At 52.5% G+C, this 20,887-nt stretch overlaps 2 protein-coding genes across 4 annotated transcripts in view; one reads left to right on the forward strand and one right to left on the reverse strand.

Annotated features, from left to right (window-relative positions):
- The window catches only part of LOC130406467 (high-affinity choline transporter 1-like), an 18,557-nt gene extending 14,015 nt beyond the window's left edge, over positions 1-4,542 (forward strand). The window contains exon 9 of the mRNA XM_056612061.1: positions 959-4,542. Coding sequence (XP_056468036.1) covers positions 959-1,525 — 567 coding nt within the window. The 3' untranslated portion in view covers positions 1,526-4,542. The remainder of the gene's footprint in view (positions 1-958) is intronic.
- Positions 3,383-18,893, reverse strand: LOC130406473 (transmembrane protease serine 4-like). 3 transcript variants are annotated; one of them, XR_008904449.1, is made up of 14 exons: positions 14,639-15,121; positions 11,788-11,842; positions 11,301-11,435; positions 10,826-10,978; positions 10,193-10,319; positions 9,903-10,022; positions 9,466-9,509; positions 9,125-9,287; positions 8,782-8,942; positions 7,936-8,031; positions 7,663-7,805; positions 6,067-6,219; positions 5,463-5,974; positions 3,383-5,408 (listed from the first exon to the last, which is right to left on the reverse strand). XR_008904449.1 is itself a non-coding variant. In XM_056612070.1 (13 exons), exons 3-13 carry the CDS (start codon positions 11,401-11,403, stop codon positions 5,963-5,965), a joined length of 1,275 nt encoding a protein of 424 aa, XP_056468045.1. In that variant the 5' UTR covers positions 11,404-11,435; positions 11,788-11,842; positions 18,607-18,893; the 3' UTR covers positions 3,383-5,962. The 3 variants fall into 3 exon arrangements, 2 of the variants coding, with proteins under 2 accessions (XP_056468045.1, XP_056468044.1); XM_056612070.1 differs by lacking the exon at positions 14,639-15,121 and adding an exon at positions 18,607-18,893 and having other exon boundaries at positions 3,383-5,974; XM_056612069.1 differs by having other exon boundaries at positions 3,383-5,974.
- Between the last annotated feature and the right edge of the window lie 1,994 nt (positions 18,894-20,887).

Below are 20,887 nucleotides of genomic sequence, written 5' to 3' on the forward strand. Positions count from 1 at the left end.
CAGGAAGAGGGTCAGATCCTCTATGGTCAGAGTCATAGAGTGGGCGGGGTCAGTCATACAGTGGGCGGGGTCAGAGTCATACAGTGGGCGGGGTCAGTCATACAGTGGGCGGGGTCAGAGTCATAGAGTGGGCGGGGTCAGAGTCATAGAGTGGGCGGGCTCAGAGTCATAGAGTGGGCGGGCTCAGAATCATAGAGTTGGCGGGCTCATAGTCATAGAGTGGGCGGGGTCAGAGTCATAGAGTGGGCGGGGTCAGAGTCATAGAGTGGGCGGGGTCAGAGTCAGTAGCGGGCGGGGTCAGAGTCATACAGTGGGCGGGGTCAGAGTCATACAGTGGGCGGGGTTCATCCACACCGGGGCTGGGCTGGGGCCAGGGATTGGCCCCTGTCCCTTTGAGCGGCCAAGACCAAGAATTAGACCGCAGGACCCCTGGCAGATATCCCAGAGAGACATGCTTCCCATCTGAATTAAAATAGTTTAATTAATAAATGAGGTTATTATATGATAAACTATTTATCTGTTGAATGTGAATTGACTGATTAATTGTGTCTGTCTCTGTCTCCATCTCTCTCTGTCTGTCTCTGTCTCTCTGTCTGTCTGTCTCTCTCTCTCTCTTTGTCTCTGTCTGTCTCTCTCTCTCTCTCTCTGTCTCTGTCTGTCTCTGTCTCTGTGTCTGTCTCTGTCTGTCTCTGTCTCTCTCTCTGTCTCTGTGTCTGTCTCTGTCTGTCTCTCTCTGTCTCTCTCTGTCTCTGTCTCTGTGTCTCTCTCTCTCTCTCTGTCTCTGTCTCTGTCTCTCTCTCTGTCTCTGTGTCTGTCTCTCTCTGTCTCTGTCTCTGTCTCTCTGTCTCTGTCTCTGTCTCTGTCTCTGTCTCTCTCTCTCTCTCTCTGTCTCTGTGTCTCTCTCTCTCTCTCTCTCTGTCTCTCTGTCTCTGTCTCTCCCCCCCCCCCCCCCCCCCAGGCGTCAGACAGAGAGTGCCTGTGGGTGATCCGTGTGTCGGTGCTGTTGGTGGGGCTGGCGGGCATGGGCCTGGCCTTCATGGAGAGCAGCGTTCTGGCGCTGTGGCTGGTCAGCGGGGACCTGATCTACGTCACCATCTTCCCCCAGCTCATCTGCGTGCTGCACTGCCCGCGGGCCAACGGCTACGGGGCGCTGACCGGGCTGGTCCTGAGCACCGCCCTGCGGGGGCTGAGCGGGGAACCCCTCCTCCACCTCCCCCCCGTGCTGCTGTTCCCCGGCTGGCGGCGGGACCCCCTCAGCGGCGCTGTCAGCCAGTACTTCCCCTTCCGGACGGCCATCATGCTGCTGGCCATGCTGTCCATCCCGGCCGTCTCGCTGCTGGCCCTGGGGGCCTTCAGGCTCCGCCTACTGCCGGCCTCCTGGGACCTGATGGGGGCCCTGCAGGGGGGCGGGGCCGAGGAGGGGGAGGACGGGGAGGAGCGGGAGGCCAGGGCGGTCCCCCCCGCCAAGGAGAACCTGCTGGCTCTCTCCGGCCCCCCCCCCCCCGCGCTGGCTGAGAGCTGCTGATTGGTCGGTAGTGGGAGGTCGTCCGTGGGCTCGTTTTGTACTCGTTCCTCTTCTACTCTCTAATTTGTCGCTGCTTATGTCGTGGGCCTGAAGCTTTGCTTAGTCTGATGTCTCCTTCGGGACTTCCCCATTCCTGGTGCTAGACTCCAGCTCTCGTGTGGAGTTATACGGGATCGCTGATCCCCAGGTTGTCAGATGGGTGCCTTTTGTTCTCGTGGATGTTGTTAGTTCTGCATGATGGTTTAACCGCCCTGTTGGTCAGGTCAACGATATTCAACAAATCAAAGCAACTGAAACATCTCGCTGTTTAGCAAACGTATTTTTCGTTATTTTCTTTGTCTCATCATTATGCAACATTATCACCTGGTCACCGCTTCAGATGTCGACACTTTCGTCCCAAATGTAAAAAGAAGGCCCTAACAGACTAACCTCTCCTCTGAGACCCCCTCTGAGACCCCCTCTGAGACCCCCACTAACAGACCAACCTCTCCTCTGAGACCCCCTCTGAGACCCCCACTAACAGACCAACCTCTCCTCTGAGACCCCCTCTGAGACCCCCTCTGAGACCCCCACTAACAGACCAACCTCTCCTCTGAGACCCCCTCTGAGACCTCCTCTGAGACCCCCACTAACAGACCAACCTCTCCTCTGAGACCCCCACTAACAGACTAACCTCTCCTCTGAGACCCCCTCTGAGACCCCCACTAACAGACCAACCTCTCCTGAGGGTGAGTTAGGGACCCAACCAAAGAGGAGAAGACCCTCATTAACAGACCCTCTGAGGATGGGTGAGGGACCGGGCCAAAGAGTTCTGAGGACCCCTCGGAACCCGACCACAGTGTAGACTGAACTGAGGAGCTCCCAGGAGGTCGAGATCTAGAGGGGTCTGTGAAGATGGACTGAAGAGGAGGTCGAGATCTAGAGGGGTCTGTGGAGATGGACTGAAGAGGAGGTCGAGATCTAGAGGGGTCTGTGGAGATGGACTGAAGAGGAGGTCGAGATCTAGAGGGGTCTGTGGAGATGGACTGAAGAGGAGGTCGAGATCTAGAGGGGTCTGTGGAGATGGACTGAAGTGTTCCTAACTCAGCGTTAATGTAATATTATTCAGCATTTTATTTTGTGTTCAAATACTTTAAGACTTTAAGCTCACCATTAACTATGCAGATAGTTAGTAGAACCAGGTCAAATGGGTTGATCTGGGGTGAGTGGATCTGGGGTTAGTTGATCTGGGGTTAGTGAGGCTAGTGGATCTGGGGTTAGTGAGGTTAGTGGATCTGGGGTTAGTTAATCTTGGGTAGGTGGATCTGTGCCGTGTTCCAATACCCGTACTTCCATGAGTATACTTAAAGGAAGTACACTATCTGCACTATCCGTACTCACTTGAGTACGGTAATTTGTCAGATGTGAGTGCTGTTCCAAATCGAGTACTCCGTGGTGCACTTACCGGAAATTACGATCACGACTGCCGCCGTGGCTCCTCCCCCGCAATAAACATCCCGCTTTGAACGGTGAACTCTTTACGCCTAGCAGCTATACAAAGCTATAGAAACTATAAAAATGACAAAATGACTCTATTAATGCAAGCTATGTGGAAAATGCGACGACTTTGGCTCAGCCCGGCTCCGCCTCTTCCGCTACGTAGCTAAGATGGCTGCCGTTGAGTACGGAGAGTGTCCTTCGATCCACACTTCACGATTAGCCCATTTTGAGTACGGCATCCGGGTCCTGAAGTATACTTCTTTTCGCCGGATCTGAATTGGAACGTACTGCGTACTCAAATTTTGAGTACGCAGTACGGACAGTACGGGTATTGGAACACGGCCCTGGTGTTAGTGAGGTTAGTTGATCTGTGGTTAGTGAGGTTAGTGGATCTGGGGTTAGTTGATCTGTGGTTAGTGGATCTGGGGTTAGTGAGGTTAGTTGATCTGGGTTGAGTGAGGTTAGTTGATCTGGGTTGAGTGAGGTAAGTAGATCTCGGCTTAGTGAGGTGAGTTGATCTGGGGTATAGCACCTCAGATCAACCCATTTGAAAGACGCTTGCCTTAAATATTGCCTGGCCTTTAAGTTGAGTACTTGTATATTTCTGGGATGGTTTCTATATCTGGAGACTAGCAGCGAGACAACGGTGACACACGTTTTCATAAATCATCTTTCCTTCATTCATATTTTTTTCTTCAAACCACTTATCCTTAATCTAGATTAATATAATGCGAGCGAAGATTTCATAAGAGCTGTTTGCATGTTTTGTAAGGCATTTTATACAAATAAAAACGTTTGTTATTCCTATATTCACATCCCCATCTTTCTAAGTTTGGAGTTCATGTAACAGTTACTGAACTGCATTCTTTGAACATGGAGCTGTGAATTATTTTGAGGATTTTCATATCTATCTTAAGATTCCTGAATACCTTAAGAGTCTTTAATATGTAGGAGGTACTTCATAGTATTGTTCTAAACATAATATTTCAAAGAACCATTTTATATTGCACAGAGTTGAAAATCAAAAGCATTCTGAATAGGATGTCATTGCTTCAATAAAATACTTAAGCTTACTCTTAAGAAAAAGGCTTTGAGTGTTCTTGTCTAATTAGTCTTAAGTCTAGCGGACTGAAAAGCTAATTTTGGAAATTACAGGATATTATATTCCAAGTTTATTAAAGGAGTGCACGCAACTTTTTGTACTTTGTTTTATTAACAAACTCTGAAGTGTCACATCCATAGTAACATTTACAAAAGCACAAAATAACCCCAGCACACTATACACAGATAGGAAGAAAGAGATGAGCGACTGTTTGATGTCTTCCTGCCCAAACATCTTTTCAATAACAAAAACATGTTCAACACAACGATAAATGTGTGCAAAACGTTACAAACCATCCCATTGGTTGATCACAAAGAGATCCTAACGACTCAATAATGGAATTAACCTTCGAAATAACCTTCGAATTAAAGATCACAATCAGCTGCAAATCTCATCAGGTTTTATATTTACAACCAGTGACTCCTACAAGGCTAGGTCCTCAAGTATCAAGGCTAGGTCCTCAAGTATCAAGGCTAGGTCCTCAAGGATCAAGGCTAGGTCCTCAAGGATCAAGGCTAGGTCCTCAAGGATCAAGGCTAGGTCCTCAAGGCTAGGTACTGTAGGCTAGGTCCTCAAGGCTAGGTACTTAAGGCTTGGACATCCTTGTTTAGAAACATCAAAGCGAAGCACCAAAAGGCCTACTTCAGTCCCTTAAAGTGCTCAAGTGGAGACATTTTACTGAATAGCGATCACGCAAGAGGAACAGAAAGTGCAAGACATTTGTTACAATATGGTATGACGGCGATTCTTGGTGGACATTTAAAATGTTTACAATAATGGACTTATTAAAGCATCCAATAGGCCTACCTTCACAGTAAATAGTGGCTGAAGGTCTGGGTGGTAGAGACCACTGACAGTACATGTTGGTCATCCCCTGAGATGTTGGAGGCCTGAAACGGCAAAGGGCCTCATCTGAGGATCATCTAACCCAGGGTTAGGGTGAAGGAGGGGGTGTCTGTGTGTGTCATCTGAGGATCATCTAACCCAGGGTTAGGGCGAAGGAGGGGGTGTCTGTGTGTGTCATCTGAGGATCATCTAACCCAGGGTTAGGGTGAGTGAGGGGGTGTCTGTGTGTGTCACCTGAGGATCATCTAACCCAGGGTTAGGGTGAGTGAGGGGGTGTCTGTGTGTGTCATCTGAGGATCATCTAACCCAGGGTTAGGGTGAGTGTGGGGGTGTCTGTGTGTGTCACCTGAGGATCATCTAACCCAGGGTTAGGGTGAGTGAGGGGGTGTCTGTGTGTCACCTGAGGATCATCTAACCCAGGGTTAGGGTGAGTGTGGGGGTGTCTGTGTGTGTCACCTGAGGATCATCTAACCCAGGGTTAGGGTGAAGGAGGGGGTGTCTGTGTGTCACCTGAGGATCATCTAACCCAGGGTTAGGGTGAGTGGGGGTGTCTGTGTCACCTGAGGATCATCTAACCCAGGGTTAGGGTGAGTGAGGGGGTGTCCGTGTGTCTGTGTGTGTCACCTGAGGATCATCTAACCCAGGGTTAGGGTGAGTGTGGGGGTGTCTGTGTGTGTCACCTGAGGATCATCTAACCCAGGGTTAGGGTGAGTGTGGGGGTGTCTGTGTGTGTCACCTGAGGATCATCTAACCCAGGGTTAGGGTGAGTGAGGGGGTGTCTGTGTGTGTCACCTGAGGATCATCTAACCCAGGGTTAGGGTGAGTGTGGGGGTGTCTGTGTGTGTCACCTGAGGATCATCTAACCCAGGGTTAGGGTGAGTGTGGGGGTGTCTGTGTGTGTCAGCGTGGACTTGCATATGTAATAGTAATAGCTTTGGGGCAGGAGTCATTTGGTATGCTTTGTTCTCCGTGGAAGAAACGTCCCTCTGTTCTGAGTTCATCGGCCCTTCTTATTGGTTCTCCTGCAGCGGGAACACAAGCATGGGTTAGAGAACACAGAGTTTCACACATCTTGGAAATCCCATTCCGGTATCCTCTAATGTCGTGGGTTCACCTCCATGACGGTGTGGATCCAGTTCAGCAGCTGGTCCACGTTGCTGTAGACCCCCGGCCTCCCCTGCCTGGCACAGCCCACCCCCCAGCTCACCACACCCACCAGCCGCCACCGGGACGAGGAGAGGCGCACCAGAGGCCCGCCGCTGTCGCCCTGGGACACAGAGAGACAACACTCAACACCGCGGAGAGGAAGAGGAGGGTCTCAGGACGAGCCAACACACACAGCGTCCCCCTGCTGTCGCCCTGGGACACGCAGCGAGACAACAACACTCGATACCGCGGAGAGGAAGAGGAGGGTCTCAGGACGAGCCAACACACACAGCGTCCCCCCGCGAGCTCCTGTTATTCTAAGCTAAGGTTTCCCGATGAGGAGCGAGGACACTAGCAGGAACATCACAGCCCTCTACTCAGTGATGAAGAATAACGTCTCTTTAGGATACTTCGGACAGACAAATATTTGATTTCATTGTAGGGAAGATACCGGCAGAAAAGTTACCAAGAATGCATTCTTATAGTGGAACCTTTCCCACCGTGTGCAGTAACAGCACTGGAGACAAGGGGGGAGGGGGGGACCATCGTGGAGGGTTTAGGGTTGGCCTGATGTCAGCCCTGGGGGGGAGCCCAGTCTAAGGGCGATACAGGGTGAAAGGGAGTGTCTGCACGGCTGCTGGCAAGGCATCTGCTGGCAGTTTAGGAACACATTGAGTCCGTAGGACCGCTGCTGCACTTCCTGTCTTGAGTTGACTTGTCTTCTTTTCTATGTCGTGTTTATTCCCACTACACGCTCAATGGAATTAGTTAGATTTAATTAGGTGGTTCGCTTTTTTCCACGCCAATCCCTGTTTTTTCAGCTTTTTCAGAATACTTGAGCGGAAAGTGTTGTGGAGTTATCCACGTGTTGTTCACAACAAACCAAGACACTGTGACCCTTTAGTTATTATCTCTAGGAACCGTTCCACTGTTTGTGGCGCTTATCAGCCCTGAGGGGAACTCAGACTCAGAGCGAGACCACAAGCCACATCCTGACTGGGTGACTAACCCCTCTATCTGCAGCTGGCCCTTCAGGGCCTTTCCCTGCTCTGACACTGCAGTGAGCCCTGAACAGGGTACTCTGCAGCCTCGCCCTCTGGAGGCTGGGCGTGTCAGGAGCCTCTCTCTAGAGACTACCTTTATCTTGTGCTAGTTTTACCCTTTATTATAATTAACTCTTTAATTTTCCACCACAACGGTCGCTGTTCCCTCCGTGACCCTGGAGAGTTGGGGGATCGAAAACATTGCTTCTATGCTGGGTCCGTGGCTAGGACCATGGTGATTCAAATAAAAGGCTTTGTTGATGGTGTAATGTCAGCGGGCCGCCACTAGTATGCGGTATTGGACCAAGAATGGCAAATGTTGCTGACAAGACTCATGTATTTTAGATTTATATTATTTATATTATATTACAATTTTTACGCACCTGAGCTATGGGTCTCATTTCCATCCATGTACCCCCTAAAAGAGGTACTCCTTTAAATCAGGCCTAATGCTACCACTGCTCTGGTCCTTTGATAACGACAGCTTTGTGATGGTTTAAAGACGGGGGCCGCTGTCCCACCTGGCAGGCATCCACCCCCCCCTGCAGTAGGCCTGCGCAGATCATCCTGGGCGTGATGTTGGAGCCGTAGATGGCGGGGCTGGAGCACTTCTCTCTGCTGATCAGGGGGATGCTCGCCTTCTGCAGCGACGCGGACGTCTTCCCTGAACACACAGCACCGGGTCAGATTGTGTGTGTGTGTTAGTGAGTGTGCGTGTTAGTGAGAGGGAGTGTACGTGTGTGTGCTTCAGTGTGAGTGTGTGTGTGAGTGTGTGTGTCTGTGTGTGTGTGTACCTTTCTCCTCCAGGTACCCCCATCCCGTCACCACCAGGGGGCTTCCTGCTATGAGACCCAGGTCTTTGGGAGGCAGACAGACCGGCCGGCGGCCCTCTAGACCGCACAAACAACACATTATTTAACAAACCCCCCAAATAAACGTTTAATCGTGTGTATATATTAGAGCTGTCAGTTAAACGCGTTATTAACGGCGTTAACACAAACCAATTTTAACGGCGTTAAATTTTTTATCGCGCGATTAACGTAATTATTATATTTAAAACAATTTTTTTTTTTTTTTCTTTGGCTCAAAACAAAGAAGCAGTAGCCTGACTGCTATGTTCAAATGACATTTGTTCAAAGCAGTCGTTAAATTGCACTATAGGCTCTTTTTTTGTATCGTCCTGTTTTGATCAGTATATGCCAATGTTGTTATCAATAAAAAATCATTTGCACAAGGCAAGCCGATGCACTTCACCATGTTGATAAGAGAATTAAAATGAGAAGAATTATGGGACAAAAAAATCAAGGGACATTTAGCATAGAAAAATAATTTGTGATTAATTGCGATTAATCATGAGTTAACTATGACATTAATGCGATTAATCACGATTAAATATTTGAATCGCTTGACAGCTCTACTATATATATATATATATATATATATATATATATATATATACATACATATTCAAGCAGAATAACAAATATTGCCAAGCAATTACAATGCCGAAATGTCTGCGATCAATGAAGACTGTTGGATAATCGCTAGTACCACTGAACGCCCACCAGGGGCAGCAGAGTCCCACTGTTCCCGAGGCCCTGGTCTCTACCACAGGGCGTATGATTGGTGTGTGCTCTCACCTCCCAGGCTCAGGGGGCTGCTGAGCCTCACCATGGCGATGTCGTAGTCGTTGCCGCCGTAGCGCCCGTTCTTGACGATGCGGTCGACGGTTGCGCCCCCGAGGCTGCTCAGGTACGTCTTCCCCGTCACCGCCCGCCAGCGGCCCACCTCCCTCTTAGTCCTGCCCAATCAGAAGGGAGACGCATGCGTTTCAACGAGGACTCCCCTTCTCTCCCCCGGTCTGGGGCGGGGGGGGGGGAGAGGGGGTACGGGGATGCGGGGAGGCGGGGGGGCGGGGAGAGGGGTACGGGGAGGCGGGGGGGCGGGGATTGGGGGTACGGGGACGGCGGGGGTCGGACTGACCCTGTGAAGCAGTGGGCCGCAGAGACCACCCATCGCGGGGACACCAGCGAGCCGCCACAGGTGTGCCCTCCGTTCTGCTGCAGGCTCACCTGCCACGGCCAGTCCTGGATCAGGGCGTCCGTCCCGCCCACGATGCGCTCCTCGGATCCTCCCTGGCCGCAGTCTGCACCACAATAACACAACACAATAGCACAACAACCCAACAACACAACAACCCAACAACACAAGCGGCCCGCGGGTGTCCGTGGCAACAGACACCCACCACCGAGCTGCAGAGCCGGTTTGGTTTCATTCCGCACACACAGCTTCACACACAGCTTATATCCAAGTGCTTTCCTCACCTGAACAGGTGAGTGATATAACTTGTCCGGTTCTGCACTCCGTGCTGCGGGAAAACAGAGAGTTAGTCCGGTGAACCGCTCCACATCGTCCATGCTCTACCGAGTCACAACGAGCATGCGGGCTGGTTAGCCTTCCACCAATCAGAACGTCCGGTCCATCTAGGTCTGTCTCAGCTGAGAGTGGACGTTGCTCTCTTGACGTCATGGCAACACGAGTGTCAGTATTGCACAAGCTGATACTAACAACTAAACAAGGAAGCAATGCAGTCCAGCTCACTGGAACAATTGCTCAACAGAGAGGGAGGCCGCTAGCATCAGGGCACTTCCTCATTTCATAACCTCTGAGGGCAGTGTCCATTACACCCTAATCCTAGGGTCAGGCCTAGGGTCAGGGGTCAGGCCAGGGCCTTACGTACGTACGAGGACGTGTCTCTCACCGGTCGATGGTGGCCGTCTGAATGGGACTGGTTCCGGTCCCGGACTGGACTGCTGTGAAGGGCCCCTTGCTCAGGGAGGCCCCCAGGGCCGTCACTGACAGAACAGTCCTCTGGGGGTTCCTGTGGTCAGAAAACACAACCACACAACCATCAAACGGACCCGTTATGGCTGAGGTCCTGTAGGGGTCAGCGGTGTGCTGACCCCTACTATAACACAGTTCCCCGTGAGGGGCCCTTGTCTTCAGATATCGATGGTGAGGGGTGGACTCCACCGGTGAGGCTTCACTCACTGTGTGTATCCCAGCTGCTGGCACGTTGTCGCCGTGTGCTTCTCGGTCCAGTCGTCGCCGCACACACTCCTCCAGCCGGCGCCTTCGTTGTACACCTGCAGAACGCCGGCCGGTGTGATGAGGCGCACTGGGGAGGCAGAACCAACACACGGGTCAGGCCGGTTCCACCTGGGGGTGGGGATCTAAGCTTAGCGGTCAGGCCGGTTCCACCTGGGGACGGGGATCTAAGCTTAGCGGTCAGGCCGGTTCCACCTGGGGGTGGGGATCTAAGCTTAGCGGTCAGGCCGGTTCCACCTGGGGACGGGGATCTAAGCTTAGCGGTCAGGCCGGTTCCACCTGGGGGTGGGGATCTAAGCTTAGCGGTCAGGCCGGTTCCACCTGGGGGCGGGGATCTAAGCTTAGCGGTCAGGCCGGTTTCACCTGGGGGTGGGGATCTAAGCTTAGCGGTCAGGCCGGTTCCACCTGGGGACGGGGATCTAAGCTTAGCGGTCGGGCCGGTTCCACCTGGGGGTGGGGATCTAAGCTTAGCGGTCAGGCCGGTTCCACCTGGGGGTGGGGATCTAAGCTTAGCGGTCAGGCCGGTTCCACCTGGGGACGGGGATCTAAGCTTAGCGGTCGGCCTGGTTCTCTTACCTGGAAAGGTGGTGTTGTCTGAGAAGGAGGAGACGCACGTGAGCTCATCTTCTCCGTCGGTGCAGTCGCTGGTCCCATCGCAGGCCTTGTCCAGTGGGATGAACTTGATGGAGCGCTTGCAGAAGTAGTACTTGGTGTCAATCAGCTGCTTGACTGTGAAGGTGCAATGAGAGAGGAACGTCATGGAGGGCATGTGGCTCATGTGGCAGAGCGGGTTGGCTGGTCGCCGGAGGGTTGCTACTTGGATCCCCGGCTCCTCCTAGCTGAGTGTCGAGGTGTCCCGTGCGAGGCACCTCACCCTGACGGCTCCTGACCAGCTGGCTGTCGCCCTGAGGGGCTGACACCGCCGTCGGGGTGTGAATGAGTGCATGAATGGGTGAATGTTACGCAATATTGTAAAGCACTCTGAGTGGTGGCGCCCGGCGCCCAGCGCCCCGCGAGGGCTGGGACCAGTAACCCCAGCAGCACGACTCACTGAAGTAGCCGGCTGTGACCAGTATCCCCAGCACGACGATGACGGTCAGCACCGTCAGCACCACCCTCTTCCTCTTGGACGCCGTGTTCCGGTGGGGCGTCATGGGCTTCCTGTGTCGGCCCGGGCGGAGAACCGCTGGGGGGGAGAGGAGGTCAGAACGTGACGTAGCCCAACAACGCTAAAGGAAGAACGCCACGTAGCCCAACAACGCTAAAGGAAGAACGCCACGTAGCCCAACAACGCTAAAGGAAGAACGCCACGTAGCCCAACAACGCTAAAGGGAAGAACGCCACGTAGCCCAACAACGCTAAAGGGAATAACGCCGCAACGGGAACTCAAAGGACGGACTGAACGCCACGTAGCCCAACAACGCTAAAGGGAAGAACGCCTCGCAACGGGAACTCAAAGGACGGACTCAGGGAAGTTATGGAGAGGTCAAAACGTTGACTTGTGCTCCTCTACCAGAAGCAGAAGTCGGGGGCCTCACCTTGTTGCAGAGGGTTCAGTGGGTCAGTGGTGTCTCTCGGCTGCTGGGTGTCCGCCTGCAGAGAGACGCAGGGGGAGAGAGGAGACGGTCAGACCGTGTGGAGCTCATCAGGGGGCCCTTAACGCAGAGCGGGCCCCGCTAAGGAGAGGGGGGCCCGCTGATGTCATCAGATATCTGACAGGGCACCCCAGTGTCCCCTCTGAACTAAGAAGAGGGTGCACAGTGGAGCAGCAGCACAGATCTCCTTCCAGTCGGACAGATCTCCCAAAGGCCCAAGCGTTAAAACAGTTCACAACAATGACCTGTGATGTCTTTGAAGGTCACTCGTGGTTCTGACTACATGTGATCTGTGTCAGGACTTCCTGTGGGCTCCCCCCTTCAGAACCGGCAGCCCGCCACGTCTGCTTCCTGCGTGAGAGACGGCCGTACCGACAGCCTCCCCTGGACCTCAACCGCTGGACACAGGTTGAGTTGTGTGCTGTACCGGGGTGTGGATGGGGACAACCAGGGAGGGTACCTCTGGGACTCACAGCCAGCAGGCAGGGAGACAGTATGGAGGTGGGGGTTGACTGGGAACAGTATGGAGGTGGGGGTTTAACTAGAGCTGGGCCCCCCCCCGGGGCCCAGCTCTAGTTGGGGTTCTGTGGGCAGTCTCTCACCACTGTGTTACTGCGGCTGACTGAGTCAGAGTCTCCACTAGTCAAACCCACAGCTGCTGTGTTGCAGGGTTATTTATCAGTGACTCATTGAGTGCCACCGGACAAAGTACATCAGTAAGCATCAGAAGCAACACAGAAAGGGTTCTCTCACTGGCCAGCCTCTACAGTTTATGTTTTGCATATCCATATTCAAATTCTAACCATAACCCTATTTTCGTCATCATTTGCCGGTTTTAGTATTATCACACTCTGCTACATCATGCCACACATTTAATTCTTTATTTGAGTCCACCAATCACATTATAAGAGACAAGATTCAAATATTTCAGAGGTAAGATAAGTCATTGTTCAAGGGTACAAAAAACATCTCCTGCGCCACACTGCCAGACTGCCTATCACTGCAGATAGGGAGCACAACTTTGCTAATTGTTTAGATTTTCTGCTGGAGAGCCCAGCCAGCCTTAACCCACTGAAAACACGGTTGTGGACATGCCCCAAGCTTCCAAAAATAAACACTATTAGCTTGCATTGGTAGGCTAGGTCCCTTGGTATTTCCAGAATGGGCTGGTATTTAATGATTTTATCGTTGAAAGCAATGTCAATGTACAGGTCAAATACACAGCCTATCTCAAGTAAGATCACTAAAAACACAACATCAGGGGCACACACACACACACACACACACACACACACACACACACACACACACACACACACACACACACACACACACACACACACACACACACACACACACACACACACACACACACACACACACACACACACACACATTTCAATCAAAGTGTGGGCATCAGTCCAGTCCTTTCTGACCTGGACATGATAGCGTGTAATAGACAGCTGGTGGTCATAACCCGGTAGTTCCCCAGTCCAAGGACAGCGTTTATTATGGCCAGAGGAGGAACACTCCATGAGATAACACGAGGCAGGCTAATAGCCCTGATAAATGCATCACGCGGTCCAGATTAACGTCTCCTGAAATCTACAATTGGTCCTCAAGACGAGGTCTGAAATAAACGGCCCCACGCCAGGTATGACTTCGGGGGGCGGGGGAGTGGTCACCTGCCAGGTATGACTTCAGAGGGGGAGTAGTCCCCCCCTCCAAGAGTGGGGCGCCTTGGTATGTGTCCGGCTCCGGTCTGAGGCTCCCCCGCCGGAACCCCTTCCACCCGTATCGGCCCTGGAGCAGGTCGCCTCATGGACACCGGCAGGCCAGCCCCTGGCTGACTGGCCCCTGGCTGACTGGCCCCTGGCTGACTGGCCCCTGGCTGACTGACCCCTGGCTGACTGGCCCCTGGCTGACTGACCCCTGGCTGACTGACCCCTGGCTGACTGGCCCCTGGCTGACTGGCCCCTGGCTGACTGACCCCTGGCTGACCGGCCCCTGGCTGACTGGCCCCTGGCTGACTGGCCCCTGGCTGACTGGCCCCTGGCTGACTGACCCCTGGCTGACCGGCCCCTGGCTGACCGGCCCCTGGCTGACTGGCCCCTGGCTGACTGACCCCTGGCTGACTGACCCCTGGCTGACCGGCCCCTGGCTGACTGGCCCCTTCAGCCCTCTCAGGTGAGGGGCCACAATGGGGCCCTTTGAGGAGCTTACTGTTAATCTCTGTTTGGGATCGAGGCTCGGTCACATGGACCGTCCTTAAAATAACACGCAGCCTACTACGGAGATACTCACCGGACTGGTACTGGAGGAACGGGGATGGTGTGTGTGTGTGTGTGTGTGTTTGGGTGTGTGTTTGGGTGTGTGTGGGTGTGTTTGTGTTATTGGGTGTGTGTGGTAGTGTGTGTGTGTGTGCGTGTGTGTGTGTGTTTGTGTGGGTGTGTTGGTGTTATTGGATGTGTGTGGTAGTGTGTGTGTGTGTGTGTGTGCAGAAGGACCTGTATACAATTGAAGCATAAATATATACAACAAATGGTTGATGATCATATCAAAGCAGTCACTTCCATTGCAGCAAACCCATGAGGGCAGAACGAAGACAGCAGTTTGAAGTGCGGTTGAGAACCAGTTAACCCTGTCATTAAATATGACGACTCACTGAGCAAACATCCACAAGGTTCAACTACAGCGCAGACCTACGCCGATACGGAACCACACAAACCGCAGGTGATTACAACTCATCTGTCAGTCGAATCGTTGACAGAAGGGAGTTCAGAGTGGTTCTCACCGGCATGATGCGGCCCCCGGCCCCTGGCTGCTGGGTCGGCCCCCTGCTCCTTCCCACCGCTCTGCTTCGCTCCGCTGGACTTCCAAACGCCTCTGCTGCTGTCAAGCTTGCTCTCTTGCTCCTCTCCAGCAGTCGATCCCTCTGTCCCTCACGCACTTCTGTTGTCACTCGACCGCTCCCTCTGTCCCTCTCTCTCTCTCTCTCTCTCTCTCTCTCTCTCTCTCTCTCTCTCTGTCTCTGTCTCTGTCTCTGTCTCTGTCTCTGTCTCTGTCTCTGTCTCTGTCTCTGTCTCTGTCTCCGTCTCTCTCTCTCTCTCTCTGTCTCTCTCTCTCTGTCTCTCTCTCTCTCTGTCTCTGTCTCTGTCTCTGGGTAACTGGACCCTGGCTGCGTGTGCCTCACCGCCCGCTGTGTGATCCCGGGGTTGTGCTGAGGGGTTGCTGGTGTGAATCTTTGGATCCTGGTTCCATTGTTCAGAGTGACCCCGCCCTCCTGCTGACAAACAACGCCAAAACTATTCCAGGTAACGCGACACTGCCCCTCCCTCTCTGGCTCCCCCCCACCTCTCTCTACCTGTACCTGCCTGCCTTCCCCAAGGAGTCCCCTCCCACTGCCATTCCTCCCTGATGACTGCCCTCCCACTGCCCTCCCCCCCCTCCCACTGCCCTCCCCCCCCTCCCACTGCCCTCCCCCGTTTTTGTCCGGACTCCAGATGAAGGCTGTTTGGTTCGGTGGACCCGTGATTCACTCATTCAGGAAACTGTAATTCTCTCTGCCTGCAGCAACTCATCCGCCTGGCCCTGTTCCCCAGCAGGTGTCAGGGGGCTACAGGGATCAGGCTCTCCCAGCTAGGCTGTGATGGTGCTAGTTCACACCAGCCTCCTGGTAGATTTGAGTCCGTCCTGCAGAAGGGTCTGGAGAAGAGCAATACATTTCTTTCTGCTTCTGATACATTTTTAAGGGAGCCAATCACCAAGCTGGCTTCTCCCCCCCCGGCGCACTATTGGCTGGTTTAACACAATGACGTCAGGGAAGCGGCGGCAAGCAGCCAATCGTGTACAGAGTCAGTACAGAGTCAGTTGAACTAGGCTGTTGATCACGCCTCTTGAGCTGAAGAACATGACAGCAGCTTCCCCAGACCAAGCTCAATCTAGGATTGAGCTTGGTCTGGGGATGCCCAGGCTGGCCCCCTGGACCACTAGGCCCCGTCGAGGAACCAGCCGCTGATGAACACACAGCAGGTCCATTAGAGGGGCACAGTGGGGGTTCTTCAGGAGGAACCCGGTCTGTGCACAGCCACGGCCCTCAGGGTCCTCGGCTCTTTGGTTGGTAAGTCCTGTTTGGACGTCTGGCCCTGGGTCGGCCCCGCCCTGACAGGGAGGGAGTCTGGGAACTGGAGGGAGTGGCTGACTGGCTGCTGATCAGAGAGTGGCTGACTGGCTGCTCCTCAGAGGGAGTGGCTGACTGGCTGCTCCTCAGAGGGAGTGGCTGACTCAGAGGGAGTGGCTGACTGGCTGCTGCTCAGAGGGAGTGGCTGGCTGCTGCTCAGAGAGTGGCTGACTGCTGCTCAGAGAGTGGCTGACTGACTGCTGCTCAGAGAGAGTGGCTGACTGACTGCTGCTCAGAGAGAGTGGCTGCTTGACTGCTGCTCAGAGAGTGGCTGACTGCTGCTCAGAGAGTGGCTGACTGACTGCTGCTCAGAGAGAGTGGCTGACTGACTGCTGCTCAGAGATTGGCTGACTGCTGCTCAGAGAGAGTGGCTGACTGCTGCTCAGAGGGAGTGACTGACTGGCTGCTGATCAAAGAGTGGCTGACTGCTGCTCAGACAGAGTGGCTGACTGCTGCTCAGAGAGTGGGCTGACTGGCTGCTGCTCAGAGAGTGGCTGACTGCTGCTCAGAGAGTGGCTGACTGCTGCTCAGAGGGAGTGGCTGACTGGCTGCTGCTCAGAGGGAGTGGCTGACTGCTGCTCAGAGGGAGTGGCTGACTGGCTGCTGCTCAGAGAGTGGCTGACTGGCTGCTGTTCAGAGTGACTGGCTGACTGGCTGCTGCTCAGAGGGAGTGGCTGACTGGCTGCTCCTCAGAGGGAGTGGCTGACTGGCTGCTGTTCAGAGTGACTGGCTGACTGGCTGCTGCTCAGAGGGAGTGGCTGACTGGCTGCTCCTCAGAGGGAGTGGCTGACTGGCTGCTGCTCAGAGGGAGTGGCTGACTGGCTACTCCTCAGAGGGAGTGGCTGACTGGCTGCTGCTCAGAGAGAGTGGCTGACTGGCTGCTCCTCAGAGGGAGTAGCTGACTGGCTGCTCCTCAGAGGGAGTGGCTGACTGGCTGCTGCTCAGAGAGACTGGCTGACTGCTGCTCAGAGAGAGTGGCTGACTGGCTGCTGCTCAGAGAGTGGCTGACTGGCTGCTGTTCAGAGTGACTGGCTGACTGGCTGCTGCTCAGAGACTGGCTGACTGGCTGCTGCTCAGAGACTGGCTGACTGCTGCTCAGAGGGAGTGGCTGACTGCTGCTCAGAGGGAGTGGCTGACTGCTGCTCAGAGAGTGGCTGACCGGCTGCTGCTCAGAGACTGGCTGACTGGCTGACTGGTTGCTGCTCAGAGGGAGGTAGTCTTGGTTTCAAACAGGAGCCTATTGCGGTGTCGGACTAGGACCAATCAGAACCTGGGGGCCGGAGCCCTGCCGCCTAGAGGACTGATGATGTCACCACAGCACCATCTCTGTCCAGAGCGCTGGTGGGGATCAGGACTGAGATATGAAGGGTGAGTGGGCTCCTGTCCTAACCTCTCTCCCCGTCCTCAACCTTAAAGGTTGGGTATGGGATTTGCGAAACACCAGCAGATTTTGAAAATGGACAACTTAAATGGTCCTACCCCTTCTCCTTCAACGCTGACTCTGACTCCCATCTCACCCATTCCAAGTACATTGACGCGCAATCATGCACGAGCGAACACAGATGCGCGATAGCGAGCCATTAGCTAGTGAGCTAGCTCTAGTAGCTACCGCAGGATAACAACAGAAGCTTGCTCTGGGTCACGAGCTTTGAGTACGTGCACGAAGGGGTCACGCGCGGGGGGAGGGGGAGTGCAGTACGACCGTTTGATTGACGTACTTACTGTCCAATGCCACTCGGTGGGTCTGGAAATCATTGGCTGGAGTTTTTCGAGCCCTGCCCGTTCCACAGATGATTGACTTGTTGAGTTGTCATGTCAGTACTTCTAACTCAGTGGCTGTGAGTGGGTATTATAAGGATTTCAAATAATTTTGCAAAAATGGCCAAAAAAGAGAATTCCATACCCAACCTTTAAGGGAGGCTTTTAGGAAGTTAAAATGGACTTAAATGTACACTTTGAAACAATTCAAAAAGTGTCCACGTTGTATCATCAAGATAACTGGGATGAGACTCAGAAACTGAATTAAAGCTTATTAACACAGCAAAGAATGCTCATGGATTACTGCTGATGCATTATATTCATTATATATAGTAGTGATTTACATTTGCACAGTTTCTAATGGCTTCTGCAGGAACTAAAGTCAGCCCAATGAAGGTCAGCTGTGTGTCAGCAGCCAGCGGTACTGAGAACAGCTGTTCTCCTGTCTACATGACTGCATTCATTTACATGGTATCTCCAGTTTGTTCAGAAATAAGCTACTCACAGATTAGTGTAAAGCCCAGCTGTCCTAGAAAGGGTGTGATTTGTCACAGTGAGTCCCAGAGCTCGGGGTGAGGGGTGGATCGGTCATGCTGATAGGCTATGTCTACAGAACTTCAGAAAGACCAGAGAGGGGGCAAAATACTGGGCAATACTATCGGACAACATTTATTTTATGAGTATATTTGTTTTCTATGAATAAGTAGGGCATTTATATTCACAGACTACTCAACTGTTTCCTTAAAGCATGACCTCAGTTGGTTTGAGAGCCCATAACTGCTTTAACAAGTCACACTCTCAGAGCATGTTTTCCGGGCCCTTACCTGTTATTGGTGGACCAGTCTGGTTCGATGAGGGTTTGAAGGTCCGAAGAGGAAGGTCTCTGGAGCCTTTTGGACGGGGGTCTGGACCTGTGCCCCAGAACCTAAAGCCTTCTGAGAGTAGCGGATCTATGGAGCTCTCTGTGCTTCCTCACAGTCCTCTACCTCCCAGTCGATCGCAACTTTGATTAACGTACAAATCTTTCTCTAATTCTGCGTGAGAATGCTGTGGCTCTCCTGCTCTCTTATAGAGCGGCCAAACCTTCTTTCATCTCCTTGTTTGAACAAGGAACACAGAGACAGCCCCCCTCCTTTGTTTGTTCTCCCGCTGACACCCGGTCTTCCTGGCAGAGGGCTGGGATTTGAGGAAGCTTCAGTCCTGGTATTGTGCATACCGGTATTCTCTGGAATTGGGACCGTTTACGGTATGGAAGGACAGCTTTGAGGAAGGAGATTCAGCAGACACTGGAGCGGCTGGGACAGGTGAGTCCCTCAATCTGAAGGACTGGTTATAAGATACCATGTGTGAGGGCGTGTGTGTGATAGCATGTGTGTAACAGTATGTGTGTGACAGCATGTGTGTAACAGCATGTGTGTGACAGATGTGTGTGACAGCATGTGTGTGACAGATGTGTGTGACAGCATGTGAGTGACAGCATGTGTGTGACAGATGTGTGTGACAGCATGTGTGTGACAGACAGCATGTGTGTGACAGCATGTGTGTGACAGATGTGTGTAACAGCATGTGAGTGACAGCATGTGTGTGATAGCATGTGTGTAACAGTATGTGTGTGACAGACAGCATGTGTGTGACAGCATGTGTGTAACAGCATGTGTGTGACAGATGTGTGTGACAGTATGTGTGTGACAGCATGTGTGTGACAGATGTGTGTGACAGCATGTGTGTGACAGCATTGGAGTGACAGCATATGTGTGACAGCATGTGAGTGACAGCATGTGTGTGACAGCATGTGTGTGTCAACACTTAAAACCAACCAAAATGCAGACACAAAGTGTGTACGAAACACTTTAGGATCACAACGTGTGATCCTAAAGTCAAACGTTGACCTGTTTTACAGGTCAACGTTTGACCCACTACATACAAGCACTGTGTGTAGCGCTGTGTGTAGCGCTGTGTGTAGCATTGTGTAGCCGTGGGTGGACATTGTGTAGCTTTGGCTGGACATTGTGTAGCCGTTTGTGGACATTGTGAAGCCGTGTGCTCCGTGGCCTTACGGACCGTGCAGTATGAGCCGGGCCAGTGGACTGTGTGTATACGCTGCATTCTGGGAACCGGGACGTTCAATATTGGGGATTGAACCAGTGAATACAACCGCTTTATTTCTGTGGACGTTATTGTAAAAAGTTAACCCCAGGAAGTGTTCCCGAAGCAGCCTGGATAACCCGACGATACCTTATAGGAGGGAAGGATCAGACTGGTCCATTGCATTATAATAATATATTGCCGTCTATTTTGTGGCATTTGCGCCATTTCATTTAAGTAGTTAAGAAATTAAAAGTGTTATCACACATAATTAAATAACTCAACCATTATTGTGGCTAGAGCCATCCGTAAGTACTGGCCTGATGACAAAGAGTTTGAATTGATGTCTTGTTTTAGCCAACTAAGGAGGAATGTCGTAATGTTAGTTTGGTGTAGCAGATTTACGTTTGTGTCGCCGTATTAAAGCCTATTATCTAGCCCTGCCTCACTCTCTCCCTCCCACCTCTCTCCTACCATTGTCTCCCTCCTACCTTTGTTTCCCTCTCTCCCTCCCACCACTCTCTCCCTCGCACTTATTCCTCTCTCTCTCTCTCTCTCTCTCTCTCTCTCTCTCTCTCTCTCTCTCTCTCTCTCTCTCTCTCTCTCTCTCTCTCTCTCTCTCTCTCTCTTTCTTTCTCTTTCTCTTTCTCTTTCTCTCTCTCTTTCTCTCTCTCTCTCCCCTTCCTCCTATTTGCATCCGTCAAATTCTTTGACAAGCTCAATTAGCCCCCGCTGGGTCCTAGTGCTCCCCGCGTTTCACAGAAACTCTTTGCTGAACACTCGATCTTTCTTTACACAGAGCCGGGCTGTGCACCTTGGTCCACCGTCCTCCTAACAAAGGATGTGAAGTCTCTGTGTACTGTCAGCCCCTTTGTCCGGTGCATATATGTGAATGAGACTTTTTATGTACGAATTCCGTCTTCATCTCAATCAATTATGACTTGATATCGTCCGTGATAGGATCGAATTGCGAGTCTCTAAAGTGTAATAAATAATTTCACCAGGAGAGGGCCTTATCTT

This window comes from Gadus chalcogrammus, chromosome 16, assembly GCF_026213295.1.
Source record: "Gadus chalcogrammus isolate NIFS_2021 chromosome 16, NIFS_Gcha_1.0, whole genome shotgun sequence".
NCBI classification, from domain to species: domain Eukaryota; kingdom Metazoa; phylum Chordata; class Actinopteri; order Gadiformes; family Gadidae; genus Gadus; species Gadus chalcogrammus.